The sequence below is a fragment of the Aspergillus pseudonomiae genome, assembly GCF_009193645.1.
Source record: "Aspergillus pseudonomiae strain CBS 119388 unplaced genomic scaffold BDV37scaffold_186, whole genome shotgun sequence".
Classification (NCBI taxonomy): domain Eukaryota; kingdom Fungi; phylum Ascomycota; class Eurotiomycetes; order Eurotiales; family Aspergillaceae; genus Aspergillus; species Aspergillus pseudonomiae.
In genome coordinates, this window is record NW_022476178.1 from 12,820 (window position 1) to 28,029 (window position 15,210).

General features: G+C 45.2%; 5 protein-coding genes across 5 annotated transcripts; 2 read left to right on the plus strand and 3 right to left on the minus strand.

Annotated features, from left to right (window-relative positions):
- Positions 1-4,145: 4,145 nt before the first annotated feature.
- Positions 4,146-5,506, minus strand: BDV37DRAFT_266653 (uncharacterized protein). Its single transcript, XM_032083938.1, has 2 exons — positions 5,316-5,506; positions 4,146-5,243 (listed from the first exon to the last, which is right to left on the minus strand). Exon 2 carries the CDS (start codon positions 5,060-5,062, stop codon positions 4,298-4,300), a length of 765 nt encoding a protein of 254 aa, XP_031934396.1. The 5' UTR covers positions 5,063-5,243; positions 5,316-5,506; the 3' UTR covers positions 4,146-4,297.
- A 311-nt stretch (positions 5,507-5,817) lies between these two features.
- BDV37DRAFT_277192 (serine/threonine protein kinase) lies at positions 5,818-6,518 on the plus strand (the record flags this gene model as incomplete). The annotated part of the gene is made up of 2 exons (XM_032085701.1): positions 5,818-6,411; positions 6,471-6,518. The coding sequence occupies 2 exons, from the start codon at positions 5,818-5,820 to the stop codon at positions 6,516-6,518; spliced, it is 642 nt and encodes a 213-aa protein (XP_031934397.1).
- Positions 6,519-7,336: 818 nt separating this feature from the next.
- BDV37DRAFT_266657 (uncharacterized protein) lies at positions 7,337-7,654 on the minus strand (the record flags this gene model as incomplete). Its single annotated transcript, XM_032083939.1, has 1 exon — positions 7,337-7,654. A coding segment is annotated over exon 1 (160 nt), but the record flags the coding sequence as incomplete, so codon positions are not given.
- Positions 7,655-7,878: 224 nt separating this feature from the next.
- BDV37DRAFT_292513 (RING finger protein) lies at positions 7,879-9,053 on the plus strand (the record flags this gene model as incomplete). Its single annotated transcript, XM_032089194.1, has 2 exons — positions 7,879-8,747; positions 8,807-9,053. Exons 1-2 carry the CDS (start codon positions 7,903-7,905, stop codon positions 9,051-9,053), a joined length of 1,092 nt encoding a protein of 363 aa, XP_031934399.1. The 5' UTR covers positions 7,879-7,902.
- Positions 9,054-11,515: 2,462 nt separating this feature from the next.
- On the minus strand, positions 11,516-12,498 carry BDV37DRAFT_289731 (uncharacterized protein; the record flags this gene model as incomplete). The annotated part of the gene is made up of 3 exons (XM_032088536.1): positions 11,516-11,571; positions 11,622-12,160; positions 12,221-12,498. The coding sequence occupies 3 exons, from the start codon at positions 12,496-12,498 to the stop codon at positions 11,516-11,518; spliced, it is 873 nt and encodes a 290-aa protein (XP_031934400.1).
- Between the last annotated feature and the right edge of the window lie 2,712 nt (positions 12,499-15,210).

Sequence of the window (15,210 nt, forward strand, 5' to 3'; positions counted from 1 at the left end):
GCTCCTTCCCGTTCAGGTATGGGTCCTGCCCCATCTAGTTACCGTGGTTCCAAATGTGGGGCTTATTGCCAATTATAGTAAAGACAATTACTGCTTTAGGAAGTATGCTCTTGCTGCTTTATCGTATTGCCGCTTTTATTATTGAAATAGCTATAATTAGTTTAACTCCACTCAGAGCTGGGTGGCAAAAATTTTGTTAAGTCTGGACTCTGCGGTGGAATGTGCTAGTATGTATATAGTATGTATATTCTTTTTATATATAATAAGTCTGGTATGCAGCATACTTGCCTTATCGACTTGGGGCAAATGCTATGTAACGAAGAACAGCTAATCTTTAATACTATATATAGCCCGCAGATTATATCCTCATAGATTATAATATAAATATGGTTGTGGTTAATATGAACAAAATCCATCTACTGATATTGCAGTCTACTCCGTCTATCAAACTATCATAATACCCAATCTTCCCAACTACCCCTATACCAGCGGCCAGTCTACATTCAATACGTGACCTGAAAGCAACATCTTAGTGGCCTACTATACTTCTGAGAATGAATAATATTCGGTTCTATAAGCCCCCCAGTGCCCCCAAGTCCCCCAAGTCCCCCAAGTCTTCCAAACCCCATCCACCCCACAGCAAAGCTACGTTACCATTAGCCCAAGAAACAAGCAAGACAGAACAGCCAGCTCCTGAACCTGCATTGTTATCACTACCCGGGATACAATCTCTGAATCACCCCCTTCCAAAGAAACCACTAGTCTCATTTCCTGGTGAGAGTCTAGCCTCATCCCTGGAAGGAGCTTCCAACTCCGGTATCGCCGAAGCCGTATATAATCCACCATCTGCGAATGTGGAAACAACCCCCTCGATAACAAGGGCTTTAGACAATAGCCTTTGCAGAGAGAAACCCGAGTCCTACCAATGCCCAAATCTGCAGGTATCTACTAGCCACCAGCTGTTCAGTCTCCCCCCTGCCCCGGAGCACCTGTCTGCAAATCACGTGTCCTCTATACCAAGCCCTAATCTGGGCAAGGGTGTAGAGGAAGGCGATAGCCCCTGCAGTGTGAAGTCACAATTGCGCAGGCTAAGTAAGACTGAGGATCTACCTAGTATACATCCTCATTGTATGCTGTCGCATAGCGGATCAGACAGATCCTCTTTACAGGAATATATCGTGAATAACCACCAAGATGGTAAGCTATATATTATCATACAGCCTTTCAGCCTCTATAGACGCGGCCTAACAAGCTGACATATGCCTCAGGCCAAACGAGAGATCATCGGTCCTCTATAGAGGTAGACGCGACACTTACCAAGTCTACTGCTCTGCCCTGCACCCCAGAGGATCAACATTCACCCGGAGAGAAGCAAGCTAGGAGCCATTATGGTCGCCATTCAAAACACATATCACTCAACCGGAACAACCAGACACAGCCTCATATAAGAACTAGTGGATATAAGGTACCACGTGTGGAGGTTGTAGTACCACAGAGATGTATATCTCCCACTTTGAATGCAGAGACGATTCTTTCCAGTGAAGATAACGATGATCCCGATGATATCGATTTCCAGCACCAATCAAGTACTAGCGACGAAGAGGTTGGGCCACAAAGCCGCCTTCAGCGAAAAAGACAAACTAGCGCAGGGTCAGATTCTCAGCCAAAACGCCCTAGAACTAAAATAAGACCCTCTACATCTTCTAAATCTGTGCAAAGACAACGTCTTCCGAAGGCAGGCTTTGTCAGATCGGTACCCTTAGCCTATCAACCTTTACATCAAGAGCATCAGCAACATTTGAAACACTCTTTTACCCAGGACTCCGATACTACTTCATTAGAAGAGACGTCTGATCCAGCTGAGCAACACTATTCCGAGCGAATTGCAATCAACGGATATCTAGAGCTCTCGCCCGGAAGCCTAGGTAACTCATTTGTGATTAGAGGTTTCTTACCTTACCCAGTACAGACAAGAAGAGACAAACACACAGATATATCCAGAAGCCCAGAATTCGACGAAGCACTTGGTGGGTCAGAGCCGGTTTTTGCAGAGAGTGAAGAATTTGATTACTGCAAGACAGGGAGGCGCTTCTCAGAAGCTGAGGACGAACTTATTTTGATCTTGAAGGAAAAAAGATATACTTGGAAAGCTATGGAAAGATTCTTTACACATCGGAAACACACTGCACTGCGGAGTCGATGGACAAGACAGCTACAATATATCAAGAGAAAATAGATAGCTAGTACAATTCGTATTTACAGCCGTTTCTAGCAACTCTCTCGTTCCGGTTTAGCGCCCGTCCAGTGGCTGCCTTATACTATTTGGCGCTCACCCACTCGGGTTTAGCGTCCCGCGCTATACCGTGCGGGGATCTGCCGCCCATGTCCGCCTTTGCTTTGTCTGCTAAGGCCGCTGGTGCGTTGCTCGACAATCATCTTATTTCACTTTCATTTACTTCCCTCACAACGCTGTCTCTCGGACCCCCTGGTATCCTGTTATGTGTACTGGACCAGCCTGCTCCGGTCTCTATTCTTTAGATATAACTGTCTTTTAGAAAGGACCGCTTAGCTTCTGTCTGCCTATTCTTAACCTGTAGTTGTGAAACCGCCGAGTTAGTTATGGATTGTGTCTGTAGTTCGATTCTCTGCTTTTACTGGGGGTCTTAATGCAGCCTTCTTAGTCTTTACCGTATGACCTGGAAGAATATATCGAGGGAGTCCTACTAGGCGGCTATAGTCATGTTCAGCTGGTTGAAGGTGTTTCTCTTTAGACTATTTAACCTGACAAGTGCTGCCTCCGCGAGCTCGACCGGACTCTAAAGATCAATGGTAAAAATATCTCGCCGATGTTGCCTTCTCTATACTTGGAAAGGACTTATGGTAAGTCTAATCATGTACACCGAGTAGTCCCTGGAATTGATCGGTCGTTAGTTGTGTATTTTGATTGTCTTAAGTGAACTGCCAGATATATCTTATTGGAAGGTAGCAGTATAATAATAGCTAGGGTTTGTTGGGATGAGCAATTCTATTATAATCTAGTATAAATCCCAATCGTATCGCCACCAGTCTCTACCAGGCTGATTTTTAATAAATATAATATAACCGGCGAACCCTAGAATTCCTGATAACGTGGGCCCTTCCTTGTTAGAATTCTATCTACTGATTGGGCTGTATAGTGCAGAAATTCTGATCGTGGTATAAGGTGTAAAGCGGCGAGACACTAATCACCACTTCTATATTTCTTTTAACTACGGTGGATTACGGTTTCGAAGAGAATTAGACTGATTAATTTTTGGGCACATTGAGTTTACGATCTATTATTTTTGATAATATCAACATCTACTATCAATACCCTTTATCTATAGTGATCTGCAGAATAAGCCTGCCCCTTAAAACACTCTTATATTTTAGGATATGTGCTAAGATACTATAACGGCGGTTGCCTCAGGCAACCTCAACCCGCCGCCAGCGGGCCGCCAGCTTACGTAACGCACAAATATCTTTTATACCAGAATCGCGCAGAGGATTTCAGTCCTCAAGCGATTCGTTCTGTTGTGATGTATATAGAACCTGCCATACAATTCCGAACAGTCTTAATCCTCCTAATACTACCTTCCTGAAGCCCGTTGGCCGACCGCGCTCCGCAGGCCTATCGTCAATCTAATCAGTACGCCGAAAGAGCGCTTACAGATACACTAGTAGATATATATTTAGATTGTATATAATCTTAATGTACTATATATTATATTTTTAATACTGTTTACTAGAAATATATACACTGTTTGTAAATAATATATAATATTCTTTAGGATCTTCTATGCAAATTGGACTAATAGATGCCATAGATAATAGGTTTGGCCATCTGTTAATATACCAGTGCTTTTGCCTTTCTATCTGCATCTATTAGGTCTCTGGCATCTCGAGAGAGATTTTATAATCCAAGTATGATAGGCGGTGCTGTGGCGTAGACCCATGTCGTTGCTGATCATTTTACTTGTTCTGTTAGCTTCCGCAAAATGTGACGTATTGATTGGGTGCGCAGAGCTGATATGTACATGGCATTAACGTTAGGTTGATCAGCGCCAATTATTATCCCGAGGCAATGACATATAGTCCCTCCTATGCCCCTACCCCCGGTAATTGGGGTCGCTCACCCACGCACTACTTCATATATATATATATATATATAAACGTTTGTTTCGCGAATAACACCAAAAAGCAGACACTAAGGGAGGTTAGGTGAAACCTCCAAATTGATATTGACTATGGTCTAGGAGACGAGAAACAGGCAGCTGGGTTACAGGGTCCAGTTGGTTTCTTCGGCTGCAAGCATCCCTAGATACCACATTCCCATTAGCACAGTAAGCTGGCCATGGCCCCCAGCCGTCCAGGGGATCGCCGAAGAGACAGCTAAATGGCCGTTTGTATCGAGACGTTTGACCCCAACAAGCTCGGTGTTAGTAAGCACAAATCCATGGCGCGCTTTGTGTTGGCGCATATAGAAATTCACCTGCGCCAGGGCCTGCTTGTACTGTTCGTGAAAGAAGGCGTTCTGCGAATACCGGTAGTCAGAACGCCATTTCCACGAGACCTTCATGTCTCCTGGGGCTCGGTTCGTGCTGTCGGCGTAGGTCCCCCCCATGACGACGAATGCAGTGTCTGGTCGAAACTGGTCGACGTATGCTGCAGAGCCTCCGCCGTCAAATGTGATCGGCACAAGGTTCAGTTGCTGGAGCTGGGGTGCTAGTTCCTCGAACCCGGCTCGAAGTGCGCGCCTAACACGTGGTTGAAGCAGCTCGGCAAATCGAAGGTGGAAATGAGGTTCATCTCTGATAGCGGCAGGAGGCGACCTAAAAGGATCGGAAACGATCTGCTTTGAGTTCAAAATGCCGCCGTATCGTTGAATGATTGTAGCATAATTGAACTCTGGCCAATCGACGACCTGGGTGATGTCTCTCGCACTATAGCGGGGGTTTGTTGTATTTCGCGATGGGGCAGCACCTTGAATAGGAATAGCCGGGAGGGCAACAGAGAGATACTGCAGAAGAGACTGGTTGCTCATATTGTAGTGGTGTATCACACCTGGTGAATAGGACTAGAAGAAATGGCTTCACGTGGTTAATACCTATTGGCAGCTGATAGTCAAAATAGGCAGAGGAATGGGAATAGAGAAACAAAATGTAAGGCTTGGGGGAAAAGTAACTGGATATATAGGGAACGAATCTCTAATTTTACACTTCTATCTGATGGGGAAGCAATGGTGAGGGGTTAGCACGTAGGCTGATTGGTGTGATTGCACAACAGTAAGCGCTTACCTGAGGTGCATATCTTAGTAAAAGCAGATTAAAAGAAAGTGCTTATTGGAACGTTGGACCAGGACTATGATCGATAGGACCTGAAGCGCCCGTGTTCTCATTCAGAGTCACAGCGGGTGACCACCCGCCTGTAGTCCACCCATTCTCCCCACACAAACCATAGAATAGCCAACAGTGAGGCTATGGTAATGATTCCGCCGGAGGTGGTGCGGATGCGAGCATCCTCAACTGTCTTGGGCGCTTACATGCAGCCAGCGAAAACAGACCCACTTTGAGATCCCCACCGGCGGCAATGTAGTGGGTCTGATTCGTAAGATCCAGCGGTTGGGCCTCTCGCGATCCATAACTAGCAAATTATTCAGAATTATTTAGCTTATGTAATCCGGCTATTATTAACCAAGACCTGTCCACTTTTTGTTCTCTGACCTGCTCCGACCTCCTTGATAGAAATAGATCTTCCCACAGGACAACAATGCACCTAAGAAGCCTCCTTTTGAAGAACATGGACGCCTCCAATATTAATATTGTCAGGCAGATTACGTGCTCTGATTCGTCTGCAATATTCGAGGTAGATCTGGATGGACAAAAGTATGCATTGAAGCTTTTCCACGACAACGGCGACCCTGGATATACCGAAAATGGTCGTGATTTAAACAGATTTCGCTGCGAGTTAAATGCTTATAGGAAGCTTCTTACTTCTGGTGTCTGTATACGCGGTTTCGTACCCAAATTCTACGGCTACATCGATCGAATAGATCCCGCAGTATTCCAGCCTGCTTTACAAGCTTTCACCCGGGATAAGCTAAGGCCGAGAGCAATATTGCTAGAATATTTTCCAAATGCAGAGAGTTTAAACTGCGTGAACTACTCGGACGCACTCTATTCCCAGGCAATTGAGGGTATGCATGAGATACACAGGGCGGGTGTTCACCATCAAGATATCTACCCCAAAAATCTTCTCCTTGTCCGTGGAAACCCCGACAGGCTAGTCTGGATTGACTTTGATGTTGCAACAACCTTCACCGACGTTGAACCTGAACAGATGGCCTACTGCGACCACGAAATTAAGCTTGTGAAGGGCTTTATGGAAGCTCTGGTATGGGTTCCGTTGCTGTCTAGATTAGAATCATTTGGTGTGCTAACTAACGAATACAGAGAGATGACCAGGCTGAGGGGCTCCCGCCAAATACAAAATTCTATTAAGGGTTCCATAGGTGTTTTCATATTTTGACAATGTTTGGTGGCATTTACGCTTGCTTTCTTGTACCAAATATCAGTCGGCGGAGTTTCAAGCAAGGGTTGTTTTGGTTTATTTTACCCCTTTATATAACCACGAATCAACATCTATATTCCCAAGAGCCGTTCTCGAAGCCAACTGGATCCTGCCTTAGCTACACCGTTTGCGCTTCAATCCCCGTCTAAAACGACTTTTCGCCGAAATGCCGGGTATATCTCGGAAGCAGGTAAATTCTCCACAAGAAAAACCGGTATACAGTAATAAATATGGGCAATCGGCATTGCCATTATTATTCCAAGGGAAACATTGTGATTTCTCTAGTACATTCGTGACCAGAGGCAGTGAAGGCGGTTGTTGAATTACAGTACGGCGATTTCGGGGCTCTGCGAACGCCAAAGCTAGGATGTTGATTCTGAGGGCCGACACATTTATCTATATTGAGGAGCCAATTGAGGTTTGTATGAGAGACATGAGAGGAGTGTCCAGGGATGGTCAATAAAGAGGATAGCGGCTATAAGTAAAGGTAGAGGACCATCGTCGTACCCATAATGGAACGTAATAATGTCCCTGAGTGTCTTGCCAATACAGTACGAAGCAGATTGGTCCACTTATGTTTAATATGCTGCTCCTTCCTCACATGGAGACCGAGGGCCATGTAAAGGAGTTTGTTGGTCTTATGGTGGTGTCATCTTCTGATGACCCTAGAGCGTGCAGAGAACATTCTCAAGTTAGGATTGGCCGATGTCGTGGATTTCCAACAACCAGCCGATGCCCAAGGCGAGGTGGCACCGGAAAGCTTGCTCACGACCACATCTACACCGGGCACGATGGACCAATTGAAAGAATTTTACGTGAAGTCAAGGAGCGCGTGTCTGATGGGACACGATTCTAGAATAGTTCTTTTTTGTATCAGTTAGCTGATAAATAGCTCCTCAGACTAGCATAGCGGCATTCGGCTGACCCGATTCTATGAGTCGAAAGAGACTGGTTTGTACTCCTTTGGAAACTGGAATCAAAATCCATAGTAAGCGGCCACTAAACAAGGGCCAGGGTGAGAGCTGAAGTAAGAGCCAAAGTGTCATGTTCCTTCTATACATCTTGCAAGGTCCATCCTTATTCTACGGCTGCTGAGGGCTATCGTTGGAGCAGATCAAGTACTGATTTAGTCAGGTCTTTGCTGGATGGAATGTTAGGTCTCTGCTGGTGCGTTGGTCAAGAATCTCAAAACGCAGAAGGGCGAATGATGGACTGGGGAGGCAATGTTTTTAGTCCTAGTCATCTTCGTGGGGTTCCAGAATACTCGATATCATCCACAATGCGGCCGCGGTTTATCACAAGCTTCACTAGAAGATGCCGCGTGCAGAATTCAATTATAAAAAGGGCCGCTTCCATCCTACTACTATATCTTTGTTTAGCATTGCTTCTCTTCAATCCTGTTATACAGCCTCAATGCCTCAACCCGTCGAAGCGCCTCGTCAACGCTGGGATCCATCAACAATCTGCGAAATCATAGACCCTAGTCGGCACCGCACCTGCATTGGAGTCGCCAAAAATGGGGGTGCGTGTAGGAACAAGGTGTCCAAAGAATCCCGTGAAATGGCCTCTCACAGACTGGAAATCCTAAGTATGGGTCCTATCAATGAATCTCTCGTTTCAAAGCTGCAGGAAATTGCCGGCCTCCTCCTCTGCAAGCGGCGACATCAAGACCAGGCGACTTCCTTGAGCGAGCGGTGGTGTACGCGTCTTGGCCTCTCGCCAGAGCAAGCACCCATACCAAGTCCAGCTCCCTCACACTCGTCACAACGCCGTCATACCCGGAGCGACCGGGTCCCGACAACAAGGGTGGAGCGCCGCGTATCTGGAAGCTCAACAAGCCTGCCCACTACCCAGCAGCAAAGAGAGGAAGTCACTGTCGCCATGGTTCAGGAGAACCAGATACCATTCCATGTGTCATCCACCCGGCCAGCGGTGGTGACCGTCTCGACGGCTTCTGGGCAAACCGGGTCCGTTGTGTTCCGCTCTTTTCGTAAGGGCCGTGACATCTCAGATGTGGATTGTGGCATCTGCCGCGAGCGTCACTCCGAAGACACGGTATACCTTAACTGTGAGGAGTGCGCGGGAGAGTTCCACTGGCGGTGCATGGAGGGCTGGCTCATGCACCGCCCCCCTCGGTCCAACTTTAGCTGTCCTAATTGGTATGAGACTTAGGTATAATGTCGTGGCTTCGCAAAATTGTGGCTAACATGCTTTCTAGTCGGCAAGACCGCCTTTTCGATGGATTTCACGCCGCACGCCCGAGGTCATTCCTAGATGCAGCCAGCGAGGCCTCGCAGTCTGCTACATTGCCGGCCGCTCCTGATCTGCCCCGGAGGGATGAGTTATCAGAGCAGGCCCCCCCTGAACCTGAATTGTCGTCAGGATCGTATGGTCCGTCGCCCATGGAAGGGGTTCGCCGTTCTATGCGGCCCACTCGGCGCCCGAAGTACTTTGTCCCATCTTAGCCCGAGACCCGGGCATGAAGACTGTTGAAGAAATAGTATTCCAATTAAGAATAGTCATATTGTTTAATACAGCAATATTTCTTTGATACAAAGTAGGAAGACTATGCCGATCTAACAATCAAGTACAGACAGCGCACGCTCTGTTTCGCGAGAATAGCGAACTTTGTATAAGGATTTTGACAACGTCCACCCTCTTGAGGACATACATAATTCAGGGCCGGTTAGAGCGTATTAAGTAGATTATCTGACACGAGGCAGTGCAAAGTCTGATATCACTCTGGGACGGGTCGCGCACAAATAAGACCAATTGTGGTAGATCTTGGCACGAGGCATAATCGGATAGTGGATAGTGTTCTAAAGATCGGTCGAGCATACATCACATTGAAGAAATTGGCATTTGGTGGCTTTGAGAATATATTACCGCACATTAATGTGATAACGATTTCTGCGACGTGAGCTCTGTGATATTTGAAACCTTATACTATAGAGCCGATTCTTACTACAACTTGGAGGGTTGCCGGAGGGAGGATTGCCAGCCGCAACGTTGCGATGGTTGTATATGCCCTACCCTAACACGACAGAGTCTCGCTGGTCAAGTGCACTGGAGAAAAGGGGCGGAGGTCTGGATATGAATATGTCAAGGGCCTAAATCGGGATCATGCTTGAAGCCTTATTGATCTTATTGCTTACTATGTAAACTATTCATTGTTCATTCTTTTCAGATCAGCTAAAAAGCCAGAAGGAAAACCCATTTAATAGTCACCGAGGTTATACGCCAGGCTTCAAGTCATATTCAGGGAAGATTTCAAAACCAAAGAGGAATAAGGCACGGTAACCACTTCGAGATTCGTGATTGATGCCTCATATTCAAGGCTCTCAGGTTGAGGTGTGAATGGCGAGTATTAACTGGTAACAGTACACATGCCTTGAGGTTATAATATATTGCAAATACTGTTTTTTTATGCCTAAGGCCGATCTGTATCTGAGGAATAATAACTTCAGTCTACGTAGTATCATTAAGACGTCTCAGGACAAGTCAGATGAATGTATAATGTTTTTGAATAAATTGTGCTTTCCAATGGCTATGGTTTGGTAGAATATCGGCGTTATACAATCCTCCATTCAGCTGCATTATAAATTTGGGCTACCGATGATACATCAATTGAAAAAAAAAAAAAAAAAAAAAATTCCGCGGACTGCCACACCGTCTGTTCCTCCCGACGGATTCTCTGACCGACTAAACAGACCTCTCATCAGGTCCTGGATTGCTACAGCCCTTGCTCTCTAGTCCTTTGAGAGTGCTCACGGTATAATGCACAGAAGTCCTTTTAAATTTACCTATTCCTCAGGCTAGCGTTTTGGCAGTGGGAACTAAAAATAGGAGAAGAGTATGGAAAAGTGAAGCTGATTTCGCACTTTACTACAACGTACCACAGATACCAGGCTATGGAACTTCTGCCCAGGTTGGGCATAAATATAATTCTCAATTGATAAGGAAATAAGAAATTCATTGGCTATTACATAACTTGCCCAGTATAAACACAACCTCCCTGATCGAAGAGCAATCGAAAGCTCAAATTTGACCATGCCTTCTTGCCAACAACAGACTCATTGCAGAGACTCTAGCCCCGGTTTCTTTTAAATTCGAAGAGCCATGTTCTGTAGCCTCGGAGAAAGACAAAAGACCATTTTTTATACTTGAGTCTTCAGTGGTTAGACTTGGATGAGCGTAAAAGTTGAGGTAAGTAAGTTGTAATACCATCCAGACAGTTTGGATAACTGTGTTCCCGACCCTTAACTCCCTGGATACTGCTTCGAAAATACCCTCGTCCCCTCTGACCGAGGTCCACCGTTCATATTTCTCGGCTTCACCAGGAGGCTCGCCTCTTCCGCGGACCATGGTATACTCTTCGAGCTTCCTTGAGCCCCCGTACAAATACGCGGGCTTTGTTCCATCTAAACTGGGAACCCAAGCGACTGGTTACCCGTGCCTCTCCTTTCTCACATACTGTTTGTGAAGGGTCAGATGTGGGACATGATAGAGCACCCTCGCATAGCTAAGAGACAAATTGTAAACGGCAGTCCGATGGTAGCTACTGGCCTTCCCATCAACCGTTCCGTCGGATCAAGGCTTAGAATCATACAACGAGGGCTTTAAGATTTAATTGAAGCAGCAAAAAGCTTCAAGAGACTGCACCTTAATAGAGGCCCCCAATAAATCTTTTCGGTTACTGGAAAGAGCTTGATTGTAAGAAGACGTGGTATGCCTAGTGAATAGCCTAGCCTTCGAATCCATAGTCACGGCAGGGAAGGCTAAAATTGGCGAATTCAGCTTTCCCGGTCAAAGTGGCTTATATCGATTTATATATGCAATTTATCTTGTTACATGGACAGTATCGGGCTCCCTTTGGTGAAATTGCCTGCTAGGCCATCTGAGCTTCGGCTTCTTCATATGTCCACCTTCAAGTTGAAGAGGTAGTACCCATCTGCACCAACAAATCAAGGCAATTTTCATAACCTATGTCACTAATTAGCTAGTCATTGCAATTGCAACATCTCTTCACATACAGGTTATGATATCGTCCTGGCGTATTCCTTCTTCGCAATCAACATAGCCAGAGTAGCTTAGGTACTCGGATACCCCGACAATATGTGCTACTAGTTCATGCAGCCAATCGTAAAGACTCTCCTTAGAGTCAAAATCTAAGCAAGTACCTCTTTGAAGTTCTTCTAAGGTATACCCGCCCAGACCCAGCCAACATTCGTTGACTTTTGCCCAGACATCAATGGCATCATTTTCAGTAGGCATCCACTGGCTCTGCTCCTGAGTGCCTACCAATCCAGGGAACCTTTTTTGGTGCGCCTCCAAGAGGCTGTGGCCATCTATCGTAAGTAATATCGACGCTGCTTCCTTGACATTACCTTGATTTATCGCCGCTCGGCAGTTTTCAAATTGATCGGAAATACGAATCGGATTGAATGTTTGAGCTCTTCCATAATGCGAAGTATTGACGGCATGTAATGCACTAGGTTCAGGCTTCTGGCGAGCATAATTACCGAGAGATTCATAGTACAGCTGAGCCGCCTGTCTACTCTCGTCGGCACAGCTGCCGTTGGACGTCTTAGCCGTTGCTACTCGCTGTTCCTAGGAAGGTAACAGGACTTACCAAATTTCCTTGGGTGAATACGTCATTTTGCCTCTATCCTTTAGTTCTATGTTGTATTTTTTGAGAAGCAAGTCTGCCAATTGCCTAAAAGGTTCCGCATCTTCGACTTCATTTCCAGTGAACGGATTTTCATTGTACAGCACAATTTGCTGCATGTCTTTCTCAGGGGGATTTGTTTCGAATCGCCATCCATTCAACGGTATCAGGTCTTTTTTCAGTTGATCCACTTCATCCAGGCGGCAATAAATACTTGTTGGCTTCCGATATTCATACTCCATGTCTCAAGATAACGGGTTTTGGCTGGAAACCAATTTTCTTTTGGTAGACGTGCGATTGGAAGGTCGAAATAAATGATTTATTGGAACAGAAATGGTGATGGTGCGTACCGTAGTGAATATGAAGGTAGGTGGCGACCTTTTAAATATCTCGTTGGAAGGGTAGGAATCCCTGGTGGCCGTCGCTATGTGCCCCATACCTCTTGTCGAAGCGCTTAGGCCTTGTAATTCAATTACTGATTCCGCGGGATTTCGAATAATAATCTCGCAGTGTAAATTTTGAAATGAAGGACAAGGATGTCAGCTTTAGCGTAATTAAAGGAGCGACTTAGAAATGAATTGAACATTCCTACCTCGCGCCATTCCACTTTGGTTGAACGTTCCTTGGCGCGTGGGTTAAACCAAATCCAGCTAAAAATGAAGCAAAGTAGGTCGTCTTGGTGACTTGATTGTGTGGATTCCTTAAATCCACATTGAAAAAGTGATGCATAGTAACCAGTTCCCCTATTAGACTGGGCTATGGCTGAGATAGAATCGTTGGTTTGGTAATATAAAGGAACTATCTGTCTACTGCAAGGTAATAATCACGTGTATGTGGATCACATCGGATTTTGAGAATGTCCGTAGAATAATATGTTGGATGGGAATGAAGCATGACCATCATGTTGCCTTTGTTTCTCTCGTTGGCATTGTAACCTCCCTGGTAGGGTTTTACATCTCTCCATAGATAATCTTTTGAAGTAAATATTGCAACCTTCGGGAAAGGCGCCATTTTTTTGCTAGTGTAACGGCCGAAGCTTGTTTTTGGCGCGGTAGATGGTAACCTGCTGGTAATCCGTTAGCATAAGAAATAAACCTTTTAATGTGTCTTCATACTTGACTCTCCAAAGTAAATGAGATGCAGAATCCAACACACTGTCTGCAGGTTTGTATCTTCCACATGTAAATCACGGCTTTCACCCCTCCGAAGGCTATCCCGAAATTTTTCCGCTAGATAAGGGCTCTCTGCGGCGAGGACTGTGCTGTGAACAAGTATGCTCCGATCTCCGACGAGTATCTTTGCATCGGAGCCTTCTCTATCAATCCATGACCTTTTCCGCCTTTCTTGTAATGCATGCCCAATCAAACCTAACAGTGGCATTTTTGTCCAGAAATATCTATGTGTCGTTAGGAAGATATATTATATATATGTGTGATTATCCCAACATACAAGTGCGATATACAGACATCACCATCTGATATATAGTGCTTTGTTAGGCCTGAGTCGAAAACGGATCAGTTCTGATATCAAAGCCCAATGGAGGACGCAGGAGCTCACTGTCCTACTTCTTACTCATCCCGGCCCCGAACTTTGAGAGACAACAGCGTACTATAATAAACATATTTTGCCTGATTCACAAATGTAACACCAATAGATATTGAATCATATTAGGTTGGTAAAAAGTTCATACATCCGATGAGCACAAAATAAGTATTTGTTTCGGAAATTATTGTACCGAATGTGAGATTGCGTTGGACTATATTGTTGGACATTGACTGTATCCACTTATTGTTACAATATCTTATTTAGCACCGAAGAAACGGAGGCAAGAGAAACCAGTTATACTCCTCTTTAAAATAGACTGAGGGAATTAGTTTCTTTTGTGTTTAACCAAGTAATACTATTACCCTGGGAACTGGAATCACGGACAGGTTATTATTCGTAGTTCGGCTTATCTTCTTTACGCAAATTATCTTTCAGGCTGAATTTTACTAATATATTACAGATTACCTAGACCTAAACGACAGGTCACTAGTCGGTATTTGAAAAGAATAAAGGGTTCCACTGTATCCAGGGAAAAGGGAAGCCACGATAAAGGTTCTCTGGTGTACGACTCTCGGCGAGACCATGGGTTAACACTCTCTAAAAACAATGGTTTTTAGTTATCTTTTATCATATATGAACTAGTTACATGCTATAAGCGGTCTTGTTATGCACTCCATCAGATTGTTTTCAATGATCGCTTCGTCCTTTGGTTTGAATGAGAGTGGGCTTACAAGCAGGCTATCCGGTGCTTCGCATACTGGTTCTGGTGCAGACAGGCGAGGTCCCTGGTGTCCTACCAGGCCACATGATTGTTTTCAGACCTACGCAGCCCTATGGTAGTCACTGTAGACTGTAACTTATGAGCCAAGTATTGTTCGCAAATATATTATTATTATCCGACTACTCTGGTTCTTGTGAGAAGCTTTCACGTGCCCTCTGGTTAAAACTCTTTAGAGCAGTTATAAATTCGTTGCGGGCTGTCGGTAGCTTGGCTTTTGTTGGCGAATCAAGGAACAGATGGCAAGTTGCCCAGGCACGCTTGACCTCCTCCGGTGTCGCAACTTTGTCGTATGAATTAAGGATCTGCGCGAGCGTCTCATAGTGATCATCCTTCAATGATTCATTAGAGATATTTTGCCGCCCCTCAAGAAATCTGAGCCCTTCCAGTGTCGAGGGTAAGTGAGCCGAGGTATAGAAGTGGCCACCGACAACTAAAGAATCATCTGGCGTGAAGACGGCGTGTGGACATGATGGGGGCATGATACTAAACAGATGTCAGATAGAATAATTGCAAGACATAAGGTAACTTACAATAGATCACCTGGTCTTAACTCCACTCGAATCCAACCACCGTCGTATCCCTTGAATTGTTCCGACCCAAGTCGTGCCAGTAAGCGAACCGCATTAAG

What these genes read in the sequence shown, in the direction of transcription:
- BDV37DRAFT_266653 (XM_032083938.1), bottom strand. Translation starts at nt 5,062, where the DNA reads ATGAGCAACCAGTCTCTTCTGCAGTATCTCTCTGTTGCCCTCCCGGCT.